Source organism: Typopeltis vanoorti, chromosome 5, assembly GCF_054136105.1.
Source record: "Typopeltis vanoorti isolate ZY-2024b chromosome 5, IOZ_Tvanoo_1.0, whole genome shotgun sequence".
Lineage (NCBI taxonomy): Eukaryota > Metazoa > Arthropoda > Arachnida > Uropygi > Thelyphonidae > Typopeltis > Typopeltis vanoorti.
Window position 1 is genome coordinate 8153130 of NC_143553.1, and position 24039 is coordinate 8177168.

At 37.6% G+C, this 24039-nt stretch overlaps 1 protein-coding gene across 4 annotated transcripts in view; it reads right to left on the reverse strand.

Annotated features, from left to right (window-relative positions):
- LOC150106214 (neuroglian-like) overlaps positions 1 to 24039 on the reverse strand; it is an 888579-nt gene that overhangs the window by 423211 nt on the left and 441329 nt on the right. For all 4 annotated transcript variants that reach the window (XR_016548353.1, XM_090393042.1, XM_090393040.1 and 1 more), the window contains one exon: positions 23057 to 23244. Coding sequence is in view for 3 of the 4 variants with exons in the window: in XM_090393042.1 (XP_090249168.1) it covers positions 23057 to 23244 (188 nt within the window). In the remaining variant the exon portion in view is untranslated. The remainder of the gene's footprint in view (positions 1 to 23056; positions 23245 to 24039) is intronic.

Genomic DNA, 24039 nt, shown 5'->3' on the forward strand with positions numbered 1-24039 from the left:
AATTTATTAACTTATTGCTGATATTTCGCTGGTGTTATAACCAGCATCTTCAGAGCACAAAAACACAGTTTGTCACAATACGCGAGACTATAACAACATAACAACATGGTGTAATCAACGGACTAGTTAAACAAAATTGTAGCAGCAACACAAAGACTAGAGTCCTGATTTTTGGTGCCCTCTATCTAAAAAAAAAAAAAAAAAAAAAAAAAAAAAAAAAAAAAAAAAAAACTGTAGCAATCACATAAGACTAGAGTCCTTAAAAAAAAAAAAAAAAAAAAAAAAAAAAAAAAAAAAAACTAGCGACAGAAGCCCTGAAACACACTCCAAATCTCAACAAATATGGCTGTATTAACTTGCCTAAGATCTGGGAGACAGTTGTCTTAAGAAAAAACTAGTTGTTTTTTTTAGGACTCTAGTCTTATGTGATAGCTACAGTTTTTTTTTTCAGATAGAGGGCACCAAAAATCAGGACTCTAGTCTTTGTGTTGCTGCTACAATTTTGTTTAACTAGTCCGTTGATTACACCATGTTATTATAGTCTCGTGTATTGTGACAAACTGTGTTTTTTTGCTCTGAAGATGCTGGTTATAACATCAGCGAAATATCAGCAATAAGTTAATAAATTAATTATTTACTTAGTTTCTGTGTTCTAATATATACCGTTAAAAAATAAACAACAAAAGGCTGCAGGTTCGAATCCCGCTGTGGGCATGGATGTCTGTGAGTGTCTGTGGAATTACTAGTGGTGGTAGATGGCGTTGGTGTAGTTGTGGTCAGTTAGTGGATTAAGTAGCGGAGACAGTTGTAGAGCAAGTGCCTCCCTTGATGAGTCCTTGGACTCCCTGGAGGTGTCAAATAATAATAATAATAATAATAATATCCTTTGAAGTAATTTTGAATATTATTATTAGTTTGTTTTGTTTTGTACCAGTCTTTAAGAAGGGAGACCAGAAGGATTGCAGTAACTATCGTGGCATCTCTCTGCTCAGCCTGCCTGGGAAAGTGTGCTAAGTGCTTGGAAAGGCGGTGCAAGAGCATAGTTGAGTCAAAGTTCCAGGAAGAACAATGTGGCTTTCTTCCTGGTAGAAGCACAACTGACCAAATCTTCACTTTAAGGCAAGTCTTTGAGAAATCTTGGGAATATGCCAAGAATGTCTACACATGTTTTGTGGACTTGGAGAAGGCATATGACCGGGTTCCTCGGGATAAGCTTTGGCAAGTAGTACAGGAGTATGGAGTGGATGGTCAACTATTAGCTGCCATCAAGTCCATGTATGAATGCCCAGAGTTTTGTGTCAGGGTAAACAGCACAAAGTCTGAACCTTTCACAGTTTCCGTTGGCCTCCGCCAAGGGTGTGTTCTGTCACTCCTCCTTTTCATAATATTTATGGACTGGATTGATAGGCACAGCCGAGGCAGTGAATGTGTCAGAATTGGAAAATGTAGCATTGGACGTCTACTTTTTGCAGATGACCTAGTTCTGCTTAGCTCTTCCACAGATGACCTCCAGTGGACCCTGGATAGGTTTGTAGCTGTTTGTGCAGACGCCGGAATGAAGATCAGTGTGGCCAAAACTGAAACATTTGTGGTCTCAAGACAACCATCCCAGTGCACTCTACATGTAAGTGGAGTCCCAATGAGACAGGTGGAGAAGTATAAATACCTTGGGTCCATATTCACGGATGATGGAAAGTGGGACGTAGAGCTAGATACTCGAATTGGCTTAGCAAGCTCAATATTGCGGGAGCTTGGCCGTTCGGTAGTATTGAAGCGGGAGTTAAGCCAGAAGGCAAAGTTGGCTGTCTTCAATACAGTCTATGTCCCCATCCTCACCTATGGTCATGAGAGTTGGGTAATGACCGAAAGAATGCAGACACGAATCCAAGCGGCTGAAATGAGGTTCCTTCGAGGGGTTGCGAGGCTGACAAAACTCGACAGAGTCAGAAGCTCTGCAATTCGGGAAACCCTCAATACTCAACCACTGCTTCTCTGTGTTGAGAGATCACAGTTACGCTGGTACGGGCACCTGGTCAGAATGCCACAAGAGAGGCTCCCTCAGCAGGCCCTCTTTGCCAAGCCAGAGGGTGGGAGGCCACGTGGAAGGCCAAGGACTCACTGGATAGATTATATCCAAAACCTTGAGTGGACACGTTTGGGTATCTCACCAGAACATCTGAGCTTGGTGGCAGAGGATTGTGACCATTGGAAGTTCCTCTTACAGCTGTTGCCCCCACAACCCAATTAGGAAGAGTGGGCCTTGAAGATTTATGTATGTATTATTAGTCTGTATTATGTAGTTGTTGGTAGTTTTTTAAATAAATATTACTTTTGTGTTATCATTTAAACTAATTGATCCTAAACCATGGAGACTGTATAGCAATGCGTTGTCCTTAACCTGAGCGACAGGTAGGGGGCACGCAAAAAATCCTGGCCTGGGGGCCCACTTCAGGATGTGGAGGCCATGGCTACAGGGATCAATTTTGGGGCCGTTGTTGTTCAATTTGTATGTTAATGATATCAGGATGAGTTTAACTAGTTATATGTAAATGATGCAAAACTGGGGAGAACAATACAGACTCAAGCAAATGTTATGGCCTTACAAGAGGACTAGAATGTATTACATGAATGGGCAGGTAAGTGGAACTATCAGCTCAATGTTGCACTGTATGTTGTTTGGTGTACGGTCTTGAGATTTGGCAAGCAATGATGGGATGCAAAGGATTTACTTTGTGGGGAAAGTTTAAAGAAGGTAGAGGAGATCTAGGAGTGATGGCGGACAAGGACCTGAAATTCAGTGTCCACACTGCACAAGTTGTGAAGACGTTACATCCAATAGTGAGCTATGGAAATTTTAACAAAGGGCTTGCATCGTTGAGCAAAAAAAAAAAAAAAAAAAAGACCTAACTTAGCCCTTATAATACTTATATTGCGACTTTGTAGAGCAATATAATAAAATTTTGATACCAAGGTCTTTTGCAATTGTATTTAATTCTCATTGATTTTTTGGTGATTGATGATAAAAAGTATATAATTTATCCATGAATATTACAAAATGATTTATTTCTCTAATGTTTTTTATCGAATCGTCTAATGCTAAGTGTAAACGATGAGTGCAATGCCAAATCACAATGTTAAGAAATTTTTTAGAAGTTTGATTGCAACACCTGATTTGTTTCCTAACATTACACTAGCTCCATCAGAAGAAAATGCAATGAAATGATTTTTTATATAGTTATCGTAAAATCCATATGAATTTAAAGTAGCAATTATACATTCCACGGTGGTATTTTCTAGTTCTACAAGATTATTAAACAAGAACAAGGGGCTCGCAAATTTGAGGAAAATTTAACAAAGGGCTTGCGCAATTCCACCGCAATCCCCTTATAGCTCACCACTGGTCACATCTGATAATGGCAATGATGCGGAGGACCCTAACATTAAGAAATAGAGAGGTTATGATATCAGTATAAGGCCCTTAATCAGGCCTCATGGTGATGAAAAGTTGAAAAGGATCCAAAGAAGATTCACAAAGCTGGTCAGTGGTCTTTGGAATGATAACCTGTAGAGATGAGTAAGAAAAAATATAAACCCACGTAATAGGGGATATTACACATATACATGTGTAATATGTAAGAGGACCGATTGAGAGAATGTAAGTTGCAGAACCTCGTGAATAGAAGGAAGGGGGGGGGTACGATTGAGACATATAATATTGTTAGGGGTTGTTATTGTGTCAACACAGAGGAGATTTTCATAGAATGGGGGGGGCTAGAAGTCATCGCTGGAAACTATAAGGAGGGTGTGAGGAGTAGGTTCTTTGCATGTAGAGTGGCTGGTGAGTGGAATGTATTGTCTGAGTGTGTTGTGGGTGTAGACACATTGAATCAATTTAATGCACAGTTGGATGAGCATTGTGTGCAAGAATGTGTACCTTCCACGATTAGTCCCTGCCTCCATGAAAGTCAAATGTTAATAATAATAATAATCACTATTATCCTTTACCTCCCATAACATCCTCCTCATATCCCTATCTAAATTCAATCGTTTTTTTTTTCACCATCTAAATCATTTGTGTCCTCAAGTACCACTAATTCTGATGCCTTCCTTCTTTTCTTCCCTTCAAAGCAATCAAGCAATCAGTTACTTGTTTCACTATTTCACTAGGAAAGTATGTTTTCTAAACTTTCGCACCTCTCATGATTGAATCCTCATACAATGGTATACGATTATCCTTTAATTCTTTCTTCATAATACAGTCATCCCTCAACTTATGTCCGTGATCACATAAGGGAACAAATAACTTGCTTGCTTGCATTGAAGAAGATGCAAGTGAGCAAGCATAAAGTAAAAAGGTTTCTATTTAGCAACAATGCATCATGCGCAGTGGCAACAGTGCATTCAGCGACAATCTCCCTCAGCTGTCGGCACCTGTCTTCAATAATTCCTCTGTTGATTTTTTTTTTTTTTTGAGAAATAGGTTATTTGTGTATTTATCGTTAAATATTTCGTAATATTTTGTACAAGATGGCCCCTACACACCCAATCAAAAACCTAGTGAAGGATCCCAGAAAGAGAGGTGAGCAATTGATCTTGAAATGAAGTTGCAAGTTATAATGCAACAGGAAGCTGTGATCGCACATGACTTCGGATGGTCTCATTCTACAGTGATGACCATTTTGAAAAATAAGGATAAAATTGTACAGGCTGTGAAAGGATCAGCTTCCATTAAATTGACAATAGTGACAATGCAACAATAAAGTCCTATCAGTGACATGGAAAAACTACTTGCATCATGGAGAGAGGACCTGAATCAAAAGCACATACCCCTTAGCACTATGACCATAAACACTAAGGCACTGAGTCTCTTCAGCATGTTGAAGGAGAAAGCAGGGCCTGAATACGACTACGAATTCAACGCTTCTTCCTGTTGGTTCAGGAGATTCAAGCAGAGTTTTGTGCAGCATAACGTGAAAATGTCTAGTGAATTTGCAAGTGCTGATAAGAAGCCTACCAAGGAGTTTGTATAGAAATTTGATAAAACTATTACAAAGGAAAATTATTTGGCATAGCAAATATTTAATATGGATGAGACTACTTGTTTTGAAAAAAAATGCCCGAGCAGCCATTCATCCACTAAAAGCTAAAATCTATGCCTGGTTACAAAGCTCTTAAAGACCACATTACGATTCTGTTAGGGAATAATGTGACTAGATATAAACTGAAACCATTTGTGATATGGCACAGTGATAATCCACAAGCCTTCAAACACATTAGGAAGCATACTCTTCCAGTTCATTATCAGAGCAATAAGAAGTCGTGGATGACTCAAATTGTTTGAGGATGCGTTAATCAACTGTTATGCGAGTGAAATGGAAAGTTCTTGTGTGAAAGAAAATGTAGAATTTAAAATTTTATTAATTCTAGATAATGCTCCAAGTCATCTGTCTTATATCAGTGATCTTCGCTAGGTTCAAGGTCATGTTTCTCCCTCCAAACACTACTTCATTGATCCAACAGATGGATCAGGGAGTTCTTTCAGTGTTTAAGGTTTATTATCTATGGAGAACTTTTTCACAAGCCATTTCTGCCATTGAAGGAAATGACCAGACTCTCATGCAATTCTTCAAAGCATTCAATATTTATCATGCTATTAAAAATATTGCTGTGGCTTGGGATGAAGTGACCTCCCAATGTATGAGTGGAATATGGAAAAAGACAGTAACACGTTCACTGCCAACTACGAGTATACTCGTAGTTGGCATATGAGCCTCACAAGCCAACTACAAATATACTTGTATGTCGATTACCAACTTCTATGCCAAGATCAAGTTAACCAGTAGTATAAGCACCTTAATTTGGACCCTTGGCTTGTGAGTAAAGCGGAGAGCATGCCTTGGGGCTTGGTAGAAGGAAAATAATTTCAGCAAAAGTATAGTATATTATATATGAGCCTCACAAGCCAACTACGAATATACTCGTGTGTCGATTACTGACCTCCTGTGCCAAGCACGAGTTAACCCATAGTATAACCCATAATTTGTAAATTAAATTACGAATGGTACACTTTAAAACAATTTTCTATGCACAATGGTGGTTTTTCCTGGCACACAGAACAATAATAACATGTTTCCTGTCATTTATTTATTTTTATTTTAATTTATGTGCTGCGAGTAATAAGCCGGCTATGAGATTACTCGTACTGACCTTGAAGAAGTGAAAGTGCTTGCCGTTCGGTAACAAACTATGCCCGAGGAGCATGTTAAAAAGGTTTGTGCATGATTTTGGAAGTTTTGGAAAAAATGAAGACCTGTAAATTGAGTGAAGAAATAGTAGGCCTAGCAAACAATCTGAATCTTAAAGTGAATGATGACGACATAACTCAACTCATAGAAATTGCTCCTGAAGAGTTGATCAATGAAGAATTGGTCGAACTGGAGGAACAACATGTTGCAGAAGAGGAAGAACGAGAAAAGGAAGAGGGAAAAGAGAAACAAGAAGCGGTAGTTAAACAATTTATAGCAAAGGGTTTTGCAGAAATGTTCTCTGCAGTTAGCGATGTTCTCAAAATGGCTGAAGATATGGACCTCAATGCTGAATGCTACTTGTTAGTAGAAAGGAAAGTACATCATGCATTTGTTTGCTATAAACAAATTTATGATGGAAAGAAGAAGAGGAATAAGCAAAGCATATTGGACACTTTAATCAAAAACACAAAGCTCACACCAGAAGAACCATAGCCTAGTCCTTCCAATAAGGAAGGTAATGAAGATGTGATTATGGAGGAAGATTTGGGTGATTATTTTCCTGTTTTATAGTAGCAGTAATGCACAGTACAGTTTTATAATAAAGTTTAAAAATTAAAATGACACAGTATATTTATTATGGTTAAGTCCCTAACACCTATAACTCTGTTGATTTAATGTACTGACTTACGTCTGACCGACTTATGTCCTGCCGGATGGAACAGAACCTAAACGTAAGTCGAGGAATGACTGTACTACTACCTTCCTGTTTCTCATTCACATCAGCCAAACTCTTCTTTGGACATTCAGTCTTATCTTCCAAATGCTTCATTTCACTCTTAATTTTCAACAGCTCATAATTAAGCTCTTTCATTTTCCAATTCCCTTTGTTATTAATACTAATACTTCCATCTGATCTGTGCACTACCAGCAACGCTAGCTACCATTTCGAAATACCCTAGCCTATCATTACACTTCTCAAATTCATAACATTAATTAATAATTTCCTTCTTTTTGTTCACAAGAAGAGGCCACATATCCTTCACATTCCTGATCTCTGGAATGTTGAGTATGAGGAAAGATTGAGAAGATGTAATTTGCAGAGTCTGCTGGAGAGAAGGAAGAGGGGAGATATGATAGAGACCTACAAGTTGGTAAGGGGTTGTTATAAGATCAATGGTGGAGAAGTTCTACAGAGAATAGTGGGAGATCAGGGGAGAACCAGAGGTCATCCCTGGAAACTGTATAAAGAGGGTGTGAGAGGCAAGTTTTTTTAGTGCAGGGTTGTGAATGATTGGAATGCCTTGCCTGAGAGTGTGGTGTCTGCAAGGAGTTTGAGTGTGCTTAAGACATGGTATGATGAGATGTGATAAAAGGACCTCCCAGATGAGTCTTTGACTCAATGAGGTCTTGGGAAATAATAATAATATAAAATAATTCTCACAATTCATCCACTGATAAAAGTTCAGAGCAAAATTTGATCTTCGTACCTAAGCTTTTTGCACTCCAGACGTGCGCTTCCTTATGGATGTTATTTTCAGAAAGCAGCAAGAACACAGATGAACAAAAGTAGAATAACAAAGACCATTGAAGAAAATTCAAATTCAGCATGAGAAAAATGAAGCACAATTATAAGAAAAAAATCCACACTAACTATTTAAAGCACTGTTTTCTTAGCACAGTTCAAATATGCCACTATATTAATTCAAGTCACTAGCAATTCAATATCCCATCCAATCACGAGAATCATCAGCCTAACATTCTAGATCCAGTTATTTCCTTAGTTATTCACATTTGGATCATCTCCAAAATTTCCTCACCACAAGAGCAAATAAATTTGCAGGCAACAGTTTAGGCAGGCTAATGTAGATCTTGTACAGTAATATGAAAACCTCCTTATCACTACAGTAAAGACTCATTGTGTGAAACCTACACTATCCACACACTATCATACCCCCCCCCCCCTTGTATCCATTAGTAGACAAAGCACTCAACTAATTCTGTCAACCCAATAAAATTGATTCACAACACTCAAGCAAACAAACATTTTCCCCATACCCATGCTAACCACACTCTTTCACAATTTCCAGGGGTGACCTCTTGTCCTGTCCCCTCCAGCCAAGCGCTGAAATATTTCCTCTACATTAATTCTGTAAAATTATTTTGTAACTTAAATATTTCTATTATATCCCTCTTTTTTGCCAACTTTTGCAGACCCTTAATCTCTACTCATAGGTAGCATTTCACATATCATCTTAGTCATTCACCTCTGGATCCTCTCCACCACTTCTTCATGCTAAAGAAACCAGACTTGAACACATTAATTCCAATGTGGTCATATTAAGGCTTTATACACCCTCTGTCCAAAAAGAAACCGAACTTTTGATAGAAAATAAAACACAGACCAATTATTCAAATAATTTATTTCAATCAATATACTCTCCCTCAGCTATGAAACAGCGTGGTCAATTAACTCGTTAAATGAGTTTTTTTATGTGGGTTTTTGGGATACTGTTGAGGATCGTGGTTACTGACACTTGAACGTTTTCAATGGTGTCATAGCACTTTCCTTTCATCGGCAAATGAAGTCAGGGGAAGAGAAAGAAGTCACAGGGTGCTAAATCAGGTGAATACGGCAAGTGATCCAACACACAAGCTTGGTTTTTGCTCAAAAACTGTCTCACAATGTTCGAACGATGAGATGGTGCATTATCGTGCAAAAGTGACTAGCTGCCTGCATCACGGTATTCTTGCTATCAATCACTTCAAAACTTTGAGATAAAACTCACCATTGAATGTTTGGCCAGGCGGAACGAATTCTTTGTCTGTCTATGATCCCTTGGAATCATAGAAACAAATCAGCATTGTCTTTACTTTTGACTTCTCAGCGACTTTTTTTTTTTTTTTTTTTAAAGGCCCTCTTCTGGTGGTCTCCACGCAGCACTCTGGCATTTTGTTTTGGTCTCAACCTCAAAACATCACGTTTCATCACCAGTAACAATCATTTCAAGAATGTTTGAATCCTTATGAGTGGTTCTAATGAGGTCCTTGCAGTGTTCAATTCGACACATTTTTTGGTCGTCGGTCAACTTGTGGGGAATAAATCGTGAATTCAATTTACGAAGGCCCAAACTCTTGGTCAAAATGTTGTGCATGTTGAAAGTTTATTTTTCACTTGGTTAGAGTATAATGAAATTAGTTTAATCTTTTATCCAAGTGTGAGCAAACAAAGTTTGCGCCTGAAGTATTTTCAGGACTAGGGTAAGGTGATACAACACCAGGCAACTCGTTGCAAAGATGGAGAAAGCTACCAACAATCCTATCTCAGTATCTCCTATAATGCAAAACACATCTCCTTGCGGATATGTCTAATGTTATGCATTAAGGGAAGGGCCACTACCCAGACCAGTTTCGACCTTTATTGAAGTCTCTTCAGTGGGAGCCAGGCCCTAGTGGAGATACCAGGCAGAAGCATTAGCAGGTCATCTCTACCTATAGGAGTTGCCAAATGGTGCGCCACCCTTTTTTAATAAATTACTCTGGATTTAGAGAAAGATGTTGAAAGTTTATTTTTCAGTTGGTTAGAGTATAATAAAATTAGTTTAATCCTTTATCCAAGTGTGAGCAAACAAAGTTTGCGCCTGAAGTATCTTCAGGACTAGGGTAAGGTGATACAACACCAGGGCAACTCCACCTTTGCAGCGAGTTGCCCTGGTGTTGTATCACCTTACCCTAGTCCTGAAGATACTTCAGGCGCAAACTTTGTTTGCTCACACTTGGATAAAGGATTAAACTAATTTTATTATATGTTGTGCATGGTTGATTTTGGAATCCCCAATTCATCTTCAATCAATCTCATGGGTGATTTCGGGTTTTCTTTGATGAAATCATGCAATTTTTGGATATTAACTTTGCGCAGTCCAGTTTTTGGATGGCCCAGGTTTTCGTGGTACTCAAGCGTCTCACGACCACTTTGAAATCGCTTAAACCACTCGTAAACTTGAGTATGGGATAAGCATTCATCACTGTATGCTTTTTGAAGCATTTGATGCGTTTCGGTAAAATGTTTACCAAGTTTAAAACAAAAGTGAATTGCAGCTCTCTGTTTGAAACTCATTTTCCGACTGTTCATCAAAAGACACTGTCACTCTTGGCACTGTAACTCAGCTTCTAATGAAATAAATGTCATAAACAGTTGACACAACACTAATGAAGGTTGCCGCTTTCACCAACAAAAAGATACAACATGGCGCCACCGGTTTCTTTTTGGACAGAGGGTGTAAATGGCCTGGTTGACCGAGTGGTTAGAGTATCCTCTCTCCATCCAAAAGGATGTGGGCTCAAATCCTACCGTGGGCATGGATGTTTGTGATTGTCTGTGGAAATACTAGTAGTGGTAGGCAGTAGATGGCGTTGGTGTAGTTGCAGTTGGTGAAGAGTTGTAGAGTAATTGCTCTCCCTCAATGAGTCTTTGGACTCCCTGGAGGTGTTACGTAATAATAATAAAAATAATAATAATAATAAAGAGGAATGAAAACTATCTTATTATTATTATTAAGAAGTAAAGATGAAGAGTTGCATAATAGGTGACTTACTTCGATGAGTCTTTGGACTCCTTGGAGGTGTCAGAAAATAATAATGATATTAATATTAAGAACTTTTATTGCTAAAATACCATAAGAAATAATGATAAAATATACAAAGAGCCAACAAGTTTCACTAGCCACTGTCTAGCATTTTCAAGGTTGTACTGGTGTGAAAACAAATGCATCAAGTTACATGTAAAACATACACTTTAGTAACTGCTAGGCCGTTACATTTGATAATTCAAATGTAAGAGTATCAAAATATCAGAAACAGACATTATGGCTAGTCTTGATGTAGTGTCCTTATTCATTAATGTACCGATCGTAGAGGTGGTCAACATTCTTAAAGATCTCTTCCCTCAAGACATGACACAGTTGTTTCATCATTGCCTGAAATCAAATTTCTTCAAAATAAACAACATAGTATACAAACAATCGGAAGGTCTAGCCATGGGTATCCCCCTGTCACCACCATGTGCAGACCTTTTTATGGAAAAACTTGAAAAGGATATTCTTTCCACCATTTCACCAAAACCGTCGATTTGGTGGAGATATGTCGATGACGTGTTCATCATCTGGAAGGATACCATAGAAAACCTTCGTGTTTCTTAATAAAATCCACTCACTACACAATAAGATCAAATTCACTATGGAACTGGAGAAGAACAAAGAAGTACCTTTTCTTGACATCCTCGTGAGGAGAGAAGATAACAATATCCGACTGTCCATTTACAAGAAACCCACAGATACAGGTAGATATCTACATTATTTGTCTAACCATCATAGATCACAAAAACACAGCATCATTCATATGCTCCGTAATAGAGCCTTAAGGTCTATTTCGAAAGAAGCAGATGTACAGAGAGAACTGTCACTAATAGCTAACACTCTCTCTCTGAATGGATACCCTTCTAACATTTTAAACAAATTGCTATTTAAAGACAACCTCCAACAACATGTTACGATGTCCCAATATGTGTCCACAGCTGTCATTCCATATATTAATTCAGTTTCCACAAAACTGGTGAGAATGTTAAAAGCTCATAACATCAGAGTGGTTTTTAAACCAACTACCATGATCAGACAAATCTTAAGATCACCCAAAGATGAGGTACCTTTCTTCAAATTTCCTGGAGTATATGAAATTCCATGCACATGTGGCCTTTCTTACATTGGTCAGACTTCTAGAAGTTTTGAAATAAGACAGAAGGAACATGTGGGGGATGTCAATCACAATAGAATCATCACATCTGGTTTAGCTCATCATTTCTCAACATCAAATCATGTTATAGATTGGAAAAACAGTTTTATGCCTTACATCGTACAGACACAGAACTTTCAAAGAAGCAGATGTGGTGCTACGCACAGGCAATTATTTAAATAGAAATCAAGGTACTATTCTTAAAGACATATGGAAAAATCTCATCATTTCTCTCAGTTTAACAGAACTACAATATGCAAAAAACTACACAACACGTGGTCATGTACCGGATTATGACTGAAGCATTTGAAAGCATGCACGCCATCAAACGAATTATCAAATGTAACGGCCTAGCAGTTACTAAAGAATCATTCATAACTCTCAATTCATTACATGTAACTTGATGCATTTGTTTTCACACCAGTACAGCCTTAAAAATGCTAGACAGTGGCTAGTGAAACTTGTTGGCTCTCTGTATATTTTATCATTATATCTTATGGTCTTTTAGCAATAAAAGTTCTTAATTTTAATATATTAGACCAAATATGTACAATTTAAATGATATTAATAATAATAATAATAATTATTATTATTATTATCATCATCCTAAGATCCCATGGAGTCAAAGACTCATCTAGGAGGACCCTTTGTCATAAACACAGCTCATCATATCTTGCTTTATACACATTTGAATTCTCTGCAGACACCACACTCTCAGGCAAGGCATTCCAATCATTCATAACTCTCAATTCATGCAAAAAACCTGCTTCTCACTCCCTTGTTCACATCATCCTTATACAGCTTTCAGGAATGACCTCTTTTTCTCCCCCACCCCCAATCTCCCACCATTTTATGAAAAACCTCTCCAACATTGATCCAATAACAAGCCCTTACCAACTTGTACATCCCTATCATATCACCCCTCTTCCTCCTATCCACTAGACTTTGTAAATTACATCTTCTCAACCTTTCCTCATATTCAAACATTCTAGAGATCAGAAACTACCTTAGTCAATTACCCTTTCCAGCATCTCTTCGTCCTTTTGAAAACCAGGTGACCAAATCTGTGCACAGTAGTCTATATGTGGCCTAATCAAGGTCTTATACAATAAAACAAGAATTTCCTTACTTCTACAAGTCAGTGCCATCTGCATCATTCCCAGAATTCTTTGTGCTTTCTCACAAAGCGGACACACAAAGCAAAGTGTCCTCTAAATTATTTTCTGGAGTTGTCAGAAAATAATAATAATGATATTAATAATAATAATAATAATAATAATAATAATTATTATTATTATTATTATTATCCTCTAGATGATGATAATAGACTGTAAATTACATCTTCTCAACCTTTCTTCATATTCAACATTCTAGAGATCAGAAACTACCTTAGTCAATCACCCTTTCCAACATCTCTTCATCCTTTTGAAAATCAGATGACCAAATCTGTGCACAGTAGTCTATATGTGGCCTAATCAAGGTCTTATACAATAAAACAAGAATTTCCTTACTTCTACAAGTCAGTGCCATCTGCATCATTCCCAGAATTCTTTGTGCATCCTCACAAAGAGGACACACAATGCAAAGTGTCCTCTAAATTATTTTCTGGAGGTGTCAGCAAATAATAATAATGATATTAATAATAATAATAATTATTATTATTAATATATCTTTATCCACTACCACCCCAAGATCTCTTATTTCCATCACCACCAAGCATAAATTCTACATTCCACCTTTGTGTCTCAAATTTCAAAACTTTGTATTTTGCAACATTGAACTGGCATCCCAATGCCTGTGCACAAATGACTCTGTCTACTGAAGTCTTTATCACTTCTGGTTCTGGCTCTCACTGATGAGATCTCAATAAAGGTTGAAAATGGTCTGGGAAGTGACCCTTCCCATAATGCATAGTATTATACTTGTCTATAAGGATATGTGTGTTGCAACATGGAATACTAAGACAATTCACATGAAGTCATTAGCCTCTATATAAAGGGTGTCCCAAAATTCACTCAAGAAGTAATTTTGATAGAAAACACAGGTTTTTAATTAAAAATTGTAATGTCTTATTGATTCATAAAGTATACAGTATAGGGTTATGCATGGAATAGCATATCGGGTAAATGGCCTCCATGGCTTTGCTGGCACATATGCACTCTTTTGTCGAAATTTTCCATGACCGTTTTGCATAAATGTGGCTGAATTTCGTTGATACAGCACTCAATTTCCTCCTTCAAGGCATGGGTGGTCGTGGGCTTGTTGGCATAAACCTTAGACTTCAAAAAACCCCAAAGAAAAAAATCCAGTGGCATTAAGTCACATGATCTGGATGGCCAATTCTGATCACCAAAACGGGAAATTACACCACCAGGAAATGACTCATGCAGTAATTGAATTGTTTCTCGGGCTGTATGGCATGTGGCACCGTCTTGTTGAAACCACATGTCGTCCACATCCATGTCTTGCAATTTAGGCACAAAAAAAAACTGGATTATCATGTCGCGATAGCGAGCACCATTAACTGTTATTGCCTTACCAGCCGCATTTTCGAAGAAGAATGGACCGATGATGCCTCCAGCCCAAAATCCGCACCAAACAGTGACACGTTGTGGATGCATTTGTTTCTCAACAATCACTCGTGGATTTTCTGAACCCCAAATGCGACAATTTTGTCGATTAATGAAGCCATCAAGATGAAAATGAGCCTCATCGCTGAAGATGATTTTGTTCGAAAAATAAGCATCCACTTGTTGTTGTTCCATAATCCATTCAATGAACTCTCTTCGCTGTGTGTGTGTGTGGTCAGTAGGCTTCAGTTCTTGAGTCAATTGAACTTTGTAAGCATAAAGATACAAATCTTTCGTGAGAATACGCTGTAGAGAGCTTCTCAAAATGCCCAATTCAAGACCACGGTGCTGAATTGATGTTCTTGGACTCTCAGCAACACTCTCACAAACTGCTTCTATGTTTTCTGTTGAACGACTTGTTGAAGGACGGCCAGAGTGTATAAGATCACTAATTGATCCAGTTTCTTTGAATTTTTTAATTAATCTTTTCACAGTTGATGAAGTTAAATCACTATTCCGACCATATTTTGTACAAAAATTGTGAACTGTAGCTGCCAAACCTTCATTATTTTTAAAATATTGCTCAACAATGAAAATGCGTTGTTCTTTCATGTAGCGCTCCATTTTTAATAACCCTGAACTGTCAGCTGTCACGCTGTCTTTTTTTCCTCGTTGGCAACACTTTACCGCACAAATGCCGCTAAATTTAAATTTGTGTGAATTTTGGGACACCCTGTACAAGTAGCCCAGTTGCAAAGTGAAATTCACATGCAAACATTGTTTGTTTACACATGGGTCAAGGATGAAACGAAGAATATAATTTTTTGGCATCTTTAATTTTCAGTAAAACCAAGTGGAAAAACTTTAACATGCCATCACTTTATTGTAATAAATAAGTAGATTACTGAAATGAGATCACCCTTTAGCAAATTCATGCGGTTCATCTAAGATAATACCACTGTTGTCAATTGGTTCTAGAACCTAGTTCTCACCAGCGTTTCCAAAACTTTAACCACAATAACTGATACACACATAGGCCTATAATATGATGCTTGAGTTCTGTCACCTCCCTTATGAAGTGGCACAATCTTGCCTTCTGTCCACTCCTTTGGAACTTTACTCAATGGAAGACTTATATCAAACAAATACCTCAAGGCAGATGTCAACTCCCTGCCACATTCCTTCAAAATGCATGGTGATATATTATCAAGTCCCAGAGCCTTATTTTCATTTTTCTCAATTCTCGATGTACCTCTTTGTCACTTATAGTCAGTCTGTTCTCATCATCCACTGCTGTCAAACTCTCCATTATGTTACATTCACAAGAATGAAAGACCTTTATGAACTGCCCATTAAATATCTGAACTACATCCTCTGCAGCAGTTGTTCTTATATCATTTTCTCCAATCAATGTCGTCCTTCCATAATCAATTTTTTTTCTTGATATATATGTGGCCTAATCAAGGTCTTATACAATAAAACAAGAATTTCCTTACTTCTACAAGTCAGTGCCACTTCAATCTTGGAAAATGAATAGACATGCAGGAGTATCAAAGAGATGGGAACATATGTGGAATTATAAGGCAGGTTATTATACTAGTCTAAGACGTCAACTTGGGGAAGTTTCATGGAGGGAGGAATTGGAAGGCCAGGATATCATTAGTGCATGGGAAATTGTGAAAGAATATTTGCTAGCAGCAATAGTAAGTTGTATACTACAAGTGAAGAAAAGGACATAATTTGGAGTAAAGTGGAGGAAAAACAATATTAAACAGGAATTGCATGCAAAAAAGAGGCTATGGCAGAGATATAAAGAGACAGGTGAAGAGAAGATGCATGAAGAATATAAGACACAGGCCAGAAGAGTGATTAGTATGGTAAGGAAGGCGAAACTAGAATATGAGACGAGATTGGCCCTAATATCCAAAGAAAATCCTAGGGAATTTTTTTAGCTATGTGGCCAATAGGAGGAGAAATGACTGTGGAAGAATGATATTGTGGGATAAAAATGGGAATAGAGTGACTGATGCAGATGACATAGTGGAATTGTTCAATGAACACTTTATTGGAGTATTTCATCCTGGAGGAGTCAGTTTTAATACTAGAGGGATAGGGCAGGTTAAAGGTTTAGAGGTATAGGAGGAGTGTGTTTCAAATACTGAGTACTCTGGATGTCAGTAAAGCTGTGGGACTGGATGGTATTACACCACGAGTTTTGAGAGAATGTGCTAGGGAACTGACAGTGCCTTTAACCTGGCTTTTCAATGAAAGTCTGGCTGCCCATGGAATGGAAGGAAGAAAAGATAGTGCCATTGCATAAGGGCGGCAGCAGACTGGAAGTGTCTAATTATAGGCCAGCTTGTGTGTCATCAGTAGTTGTTAAGATCTTGGAGAAAGTAGTAAGGGACCGTATACAACATTGAGCAGATGAGGGTAAGGTTATCTGTGAGAGTCAACATGGATTTGTGAAGGGGTGCTCTTGCTTCAGTAATATGCTAGCCTTTTATGATAAAGTTACAAGAGCATTAGATGAGGGAAAGGCATATACTGCCATTTTCTTAGACTTAGCGAAGGCATTTGACAGGGTGCCGCATGATAAGTTGATATTCAAGTTGCAGCACATTAGTCTGCATGTCAGATTGGTCAACTGCATTCAGGATTGGCTCTCCAATATGTATCCGAGAGTTGTGTATGGTGGGGCAGTTTCAAGGAGGCAGTGGGTTACAAGTGGGGTCCCACAGGGCTCAGTACTGGGAACTATATTGTTTAACCTTTATATCAATGACATTGCAAGGGGATGTTCAGTTGTTTGTGGATGATGCGAAGCTGGGAAGGATTATTAGTAATAGTGCAGATGTAGTAGCCCTGCAAGAGGATTTGAATAAGCTGGATAGATGGGCAAATGAATGGGGGTCGGCTTAATGCAGCAAAATGTAAGGTCTTGAGGTTTGGGAAACATCGATGGGACGCTGCATTCTCTATGGGAGGAGTTATACTGGAGGAAGTAGGGGAGACAAGAGATCTGGGGTTGATGATTGATAAAAACCTGAAGTTTAGGGGACATATTGCAAAGGTGGTGAAGGTAACACAGAGGATTGCTGCAATAATGAGAAGGACACTGACCTGCAGAGATAAAAGGGTTATCATTCCGTTGTATAAGACTCTGATTAGACCACACTTAGACTATTGTTATCAGAATTGGTCCCCAGAATTTGAAGGGGATAAATTAACTGTGGAAAGGGTACAAAGGCAGATAACAAAGATGGTTTCAATACTGTACAATGTTAGTAATGAGGATCGGCCAAGGGAATGTGGACTGCAGAATTTGCTGGATAGAAGGAGGAGAGGTGATATGATTGAGACTTTTAAACTGTTGAGAGGTGGTTACAGGGTTGACACTGGGGAGTGCTTTCGCTTGGTTGATCAGCGGGAAGGAGTGATGACAAGAGGCCATCCCTGGAAGTTACGAAAGGAAACTGTGAGCAAGAGGGTGAGGATTGGTTTCTTTGCATGGAGGGTGGTTGAACCATGGAATGCATTGCCTGATGGAGTGGTGAGAGCGAGAACGGTCAATGAGTTTAAGGAGTGGTATGATAGACTTTGTGTTTCTTGGGGGGGACCTCCCCTCAATGAGTCTCGACAGACTTTGTGTTTCTTAGGAAGGACCTCCTGCAATGAATCTTTTGACTCCATGGAAGCCTGGATAATAATATCGAAAGAACTCCCAAGGATTTTTTTTTTTTTTGGCTTCATCAGCAGCTACTGCTCATACTTCATTTTTGCTACACCTCAGTCACTCTTCTTGCTTGTTCTTTGTATTCTTCATGGAAATGATTATTACCACTCCTCTTATGTTGCCTCCATAATGCCTTTTTTCTCTGTCTTACATGTTTAATCTCTTCATTCATCCATTTCATTCCTCGCTTATTTAACCTTCTGACACTTCTAATACATCAACCAACTTTTGCAATTCACAAACCCTTAATCTATACTCATAGGGAGCATTTCACATATCATTATAGGCCTATATGTATATCAGTTACACTGATTCTACTAGATAGACAATTCTTGAATATCGCCCAAGCAGCATCTATCATCTACCATGATAGAGCTGCAATCTGTCTCCCGAACTTCCTATAATCACCAGCTCTTTAGTTCCACATATAACCCTTTCTTCATGGAACTGCTCACATGGTTGGCAACCACCCAGGTAATTACTTCATGGTCACTCTCACCAAGTGGAGGGACATTTGACACCTGATTTATAATAATATCGTCTGATGAGATGATTAAATCCAAGACCTTCAATCCTCGTATGTCCTCTGTTTATATTACCTGAAGTAGATGTCCCTCAAAAACTCAAGAAACTTATTTTCTTTACTCATTGCTATCTCATCATCCCAGTATATATATATTGCCATAATTAAAATTTCCCATAATGATCACTCTTTTCTTATTTGATTAAATATTAGATTATACATTTCATGGTCACTACCATCCACAGTACGAGATCTATAAGAACATCCGATGAAGTATTTCATTCTATTCACTTCTATCATGCCATACTGCCTCAAAAACCACAGCCACTATTTCCATTTTGCTTCTCTACCTTGTATGGACAGAACTCTTTTTCTATCATCAATAGCACTCTCCCCCCCCTTTTTTTTTTACCCTTTCTATCTTCACGAAATTCATCATACCCTTCCATCTCTATTCCTGTCAGGTGTCATCCTCATCTAACCAAGTCTCACTTAATCCAACAGGTTTGGGTGAACAAACTCAATCAATGCAAACATTTCATTTGCCTTGTTTCTTATACGTCTGGCATTTGTATACAAACATAACAGCTCATTCTTGATCTATAACAAGCTTCACTGGTACAACTTATTAGATGTGACTTCTCCATACTTAACTTGAGCCATTTCTTTTTCTCTTTATTCATCTTAGAACCTTCTTCAAATCCAACTGTTTTCCCTACATCCGAGGTCATCGTCTTTCCTTTTTTTCTACACATGAATTCACATTCTCTTGGAGCATCAAACTTTCTCAAGTTATACTTCCCTGTCCATTCTGAATCTTTCTGTTCCCCTGGTTGTCTTGCACATTTGTTCTCTCATTCTCTACACTCATGCTATCCACTTCTTCATTCATAAGCACCACTTCATTCTCTCCTTCCTTACTCTCCTGCACCTTTAAATCTCTTCTTACTTGATCAGATTCATTCTCTGCACTAATTTCTCTATCTTCCAGCAGCAGTCTCTCCAAATGACTCAAAAGATATTCAATGTAGTCCATCACTGTTGTACAGTTCATCCTTCAAACTCATTCCACACATTAACATACTGCACTCCTTTCTCCTCATACAATTCCACTAACATATCATTCAAAATCTTTGCTCTCTGTCTCATTTCATCACTGTCATACCTGAGCACCACACTGACTATTTTTCCTATCGCACTCTTATCTATTATTCTTCTCAAATACCTCCTGACATCTAATCTTATGACTATTCCCAGTCAAGTCAAGTCATTTATCCCTATTTCCACTACCAACTCTTTTGGTCGTTTACTCCTCATATCCAATGCCTCACTCACTCTATTCATTTTACCTGCAGGAAAACAAACCTTGTGCATCTTCTTGTTTACCACACCTCTAATAATTGAATCCCCATATAATACCAGTCGCACACCTTTCATTATGTCTTTCATTACCTCTTTCATACCGACATCATTTGTTTTAACTTTCTTCACTCTTCCATTCATATCTACAATTTTCTTCATTTCACTCTTCAACTGTTATACATCTTTCTTCATCTTGGCGAACTTTCAAATCTCGCATCATTTTTTCAGCATCATTCACTCTCTCAATTTTATCACCAGTCATACAGGCTTGTTTGCGAGTTACCTTTCTGTTAACTGCACTCTGTTTTTCATCTTCCGCTACATTTGCATCACTTTTGGCATTCTTACTATCATCGATTGTGAAGTTCATCAGATCGCTCAAATCACTTTTTCAAAACAGCTTTTTTTACCAATTTTTCACTCCTCTTTTACAGTCTCTCTTTACTATCAGACGAACATTCATCCTTCTTGTGATATTCTCACTAGTAACACCTTCAGTCAGCAATATATTACCACTCATCAAGTCCTCGTTCAGATCACACTTTGCACACATCCTCCTTCCACCCACCTTAAATATTCATAATTTATCTACATAATCAAACAAATACATATAGCTTACCTCACATTTCAGAAATCAAAATTAATCTGTTGTAAAGACAAAACCACTGCCATCTTTCCTTTGCTGGTTACTATACTCCACTCTAAGTTTAATGATTTTGTAAACAAACATAAGCAAACAAGTTTGCACACTAGAAACACTGTAAGTACACAACTTCTACTGCAACTCTTACTCATTTACAATTATTTAGTCAAAATAACTTTCTGAAATGGGAGCCTTCTTTACACAAACCGTCCAATGATATACCTCCTAGTATCCAGGTGTTAACGGTGGCGCATTATTGTGTTCTTCAAAAACAAAAACCAAGTAATCCTGTCAACAGCCATGAAAACATCCTTATCAGTCCACATGAAATAATATTAACAAATAAGTTAAAAACTACTGATGACCAAAAAACAGAAATGTAAAGCACCCACTAATTATCTTTCTTTCTTTTGTAGGATGTAACTTCCTATCTTCTTACAAAGCTTAATGGCATCTCTCCATCTAACAATGCATAGAACCAACCTCAATCTAAAAATGGCAAGGTAGTTTTGAGATGGAGATTGGTAAAAAATTGTCAAATGCCTTTGCAAAGGTCTTTTATTCATCAATCTCCTACAAATGAATTTTTATACAAAAAGTCACCTAGCATCCTTCAATTATTTTTCTCACTTCCACACATCAGCTTATCTCTTCTTCAATTTTGTGATTTCCTTCTCTACTCCAATTTATTCACACCAACTGTTGATTGTGTTCATCCAAAGCACATTACTTACCTCCATTTTTTTCTTTCTTCTTTCCTCATTCTTGGTCGCATTATTCACTTTCTTCAAACAATTCATTTTATCATTAATCTCCTTGAATTTTTTAATAATTTCAATCTCTTTATTTGTGTGCTCTCCCTTTCTGTGAAACATTATTTTTCATTTTCCAGTGCATATGTGTAACAATTTTTAAAGCTGACCTTTAAAAATTTTTAAACTTTGAAAAACTTGATCTCAAAAAGAGTATACATTACAAAAATAACAAATTAGCAATGAATGAACTAAAAGCTCTGATTTCAATAGAGCATGTGGTTTGAATCTCCTTTGCAGGACCCTATAGATTAGATGCAAAGGAGATTTTTAACTCATGGAAAGAGCATACAAAAATGAGGAGTGATCCAAGAAGTTGCACAGAAGTGCAATCAGCAAGAAAAGTGGGAGGAGCATTTCCTCATGCTGAGTGGGTGAAATGTATTACCTGAAATTGAAAGAGATCAGAAAGTATACTGATAATGAATGATTTTAAGGAACAGTAAAATAAGCATTGTGTGAACTATAATGGAAATCTAGTGATAAGTCACAGGACTATATGAAGATATCTAAATCATAGTAATAACAATGTGTTTCATTACACTGGAGAGGGAGGGAGGTGGCAAGGTTTAATTCTGATAATTACCACTTAAGAACTGAAACTCTGCAACAAAAATGTTCATTAATGTCACAAAGCTTATATTTTTTCTAGGCTATTTATGACCAAAGCCATTTGATTATCTAAGAGGCTGAGGTTCCGTTCTACCACCCACCCTCTACTCTATCCTAAATGCTGGGCTTTATCAGTTGAAGGTGAGTTAGCCAATCTCATACGGTGGTAGCAGGGTTTTTTTTCCCAGAAACTCGGGTTTTTCATCCCACGTACAGACAAATCGGCCTTCAGAACACATGCAGTTTATAGACAAAAATACTGTTTTTGGTGATGATGGGCAATAGATGTGTTGATGGTAGTAGTGTCGTAGATGGAGAATTAAGTAGTAGTGGAAAGGATGAGATGTATTTAGTGAAGTAAAGTAGTGTGCCCTCCTGTGATGAGTCCTTGGATTCCCTGGAGGTGTCATGTAATAACAACAACAATAAAAATAATAATAATATTTTTCAGAAACACACTAAAGATGATCAAAAAATATTTTTAAATTAAGTATATTATTTCTGGGAAAACTCCCATGTTACTCCTCATTATAAACTATTATAATACAGCTATATTGCCTGCTTCAGTTTAGGAGTGGCACTCCTAAAGGGGCATAGGGGCACTCCTAAACTGAAGCAGGCAATATAGCTGTATTATAATATTTTTAAATTAATTTTTTAAAAAGAAGCAAGTAAAAGATTTATTGAATTATGTATTAAGAAGATGAAATTCAATAAAAGGAATAATAATAATCCATAGATTAAAATAATAATTTGCAATACTAACCTTGTACAGTAACGGCCATTGATTGAGTCTCAGCTATTCCAGCTCCATTTGCTGCAGTACATTCATATGTACCTTCATCTTGAAAATCCACTTGCTTTATTTTAAGTGTTTTTCCATAGTTTGCATATATCACTCTATTCGATTGAAGGCTACCACCTTTTTTGCTCCATGTAATTTCTGGTACAGGTCTACAAAATACGAATGCTATTGTTATTATTCAGGTACCTACAGGGAAGTCTAAGTATTCCTTGCAAGAAAACAACTCATCATGTGCCACTCTTCAAATCTATTTACAGTGATATAAATAATTTATTCTATACACTCATCACAACGCAAGAGAAAAAAAAATCTAGTATTCACGTCCTTGCTATAACCTATTCTGGTTAATTTTCAGTGCTTGATCCCTTTCTCTCTGCCCTACTACTATTATTTATCTTTGACTCACAGATAAATAATAGTAGTAGAACAGTAGTGAGGTTGTCTTCCTTAGGAACTTGAGGATGATCAAGTTCCTAAGGAAGACAACTTTATGTCCCCAAGGAAAGCCACCTTAATGTTCGGGTATTTGGTTTGGCATCGGTTAATGCAACCTCACAAAAAGTAATAAACATTAATGAGATTTGGCAAACAGCAGATGATATAGTTACAGGTATATAATATGACAGGTTTATTTTTTTTTGCTAGGACAGAATACAGATGATGGGGTGGGGAGAGGATATTGTTGATTATAGCAGAGGAATAGCAGCCAACAAGAGTAGGAATGAATATCATTGAGATGGCAGTTCTTTTGAGGCAATATGATGTGAGATGAGGCCAATATGACAAAATATAAGATTGGCTGCTGCTATAGGCTAGGGAGGGGGACCATGGAAGATGTGGAAGACATGCATCAGCAGATTGCAAAAATGAGTGCAGATCGAGTAATTATGCAGGAACTTCCACTTTGGAGACATAGACTGGAAGTAGGAAAAAATTACATGACA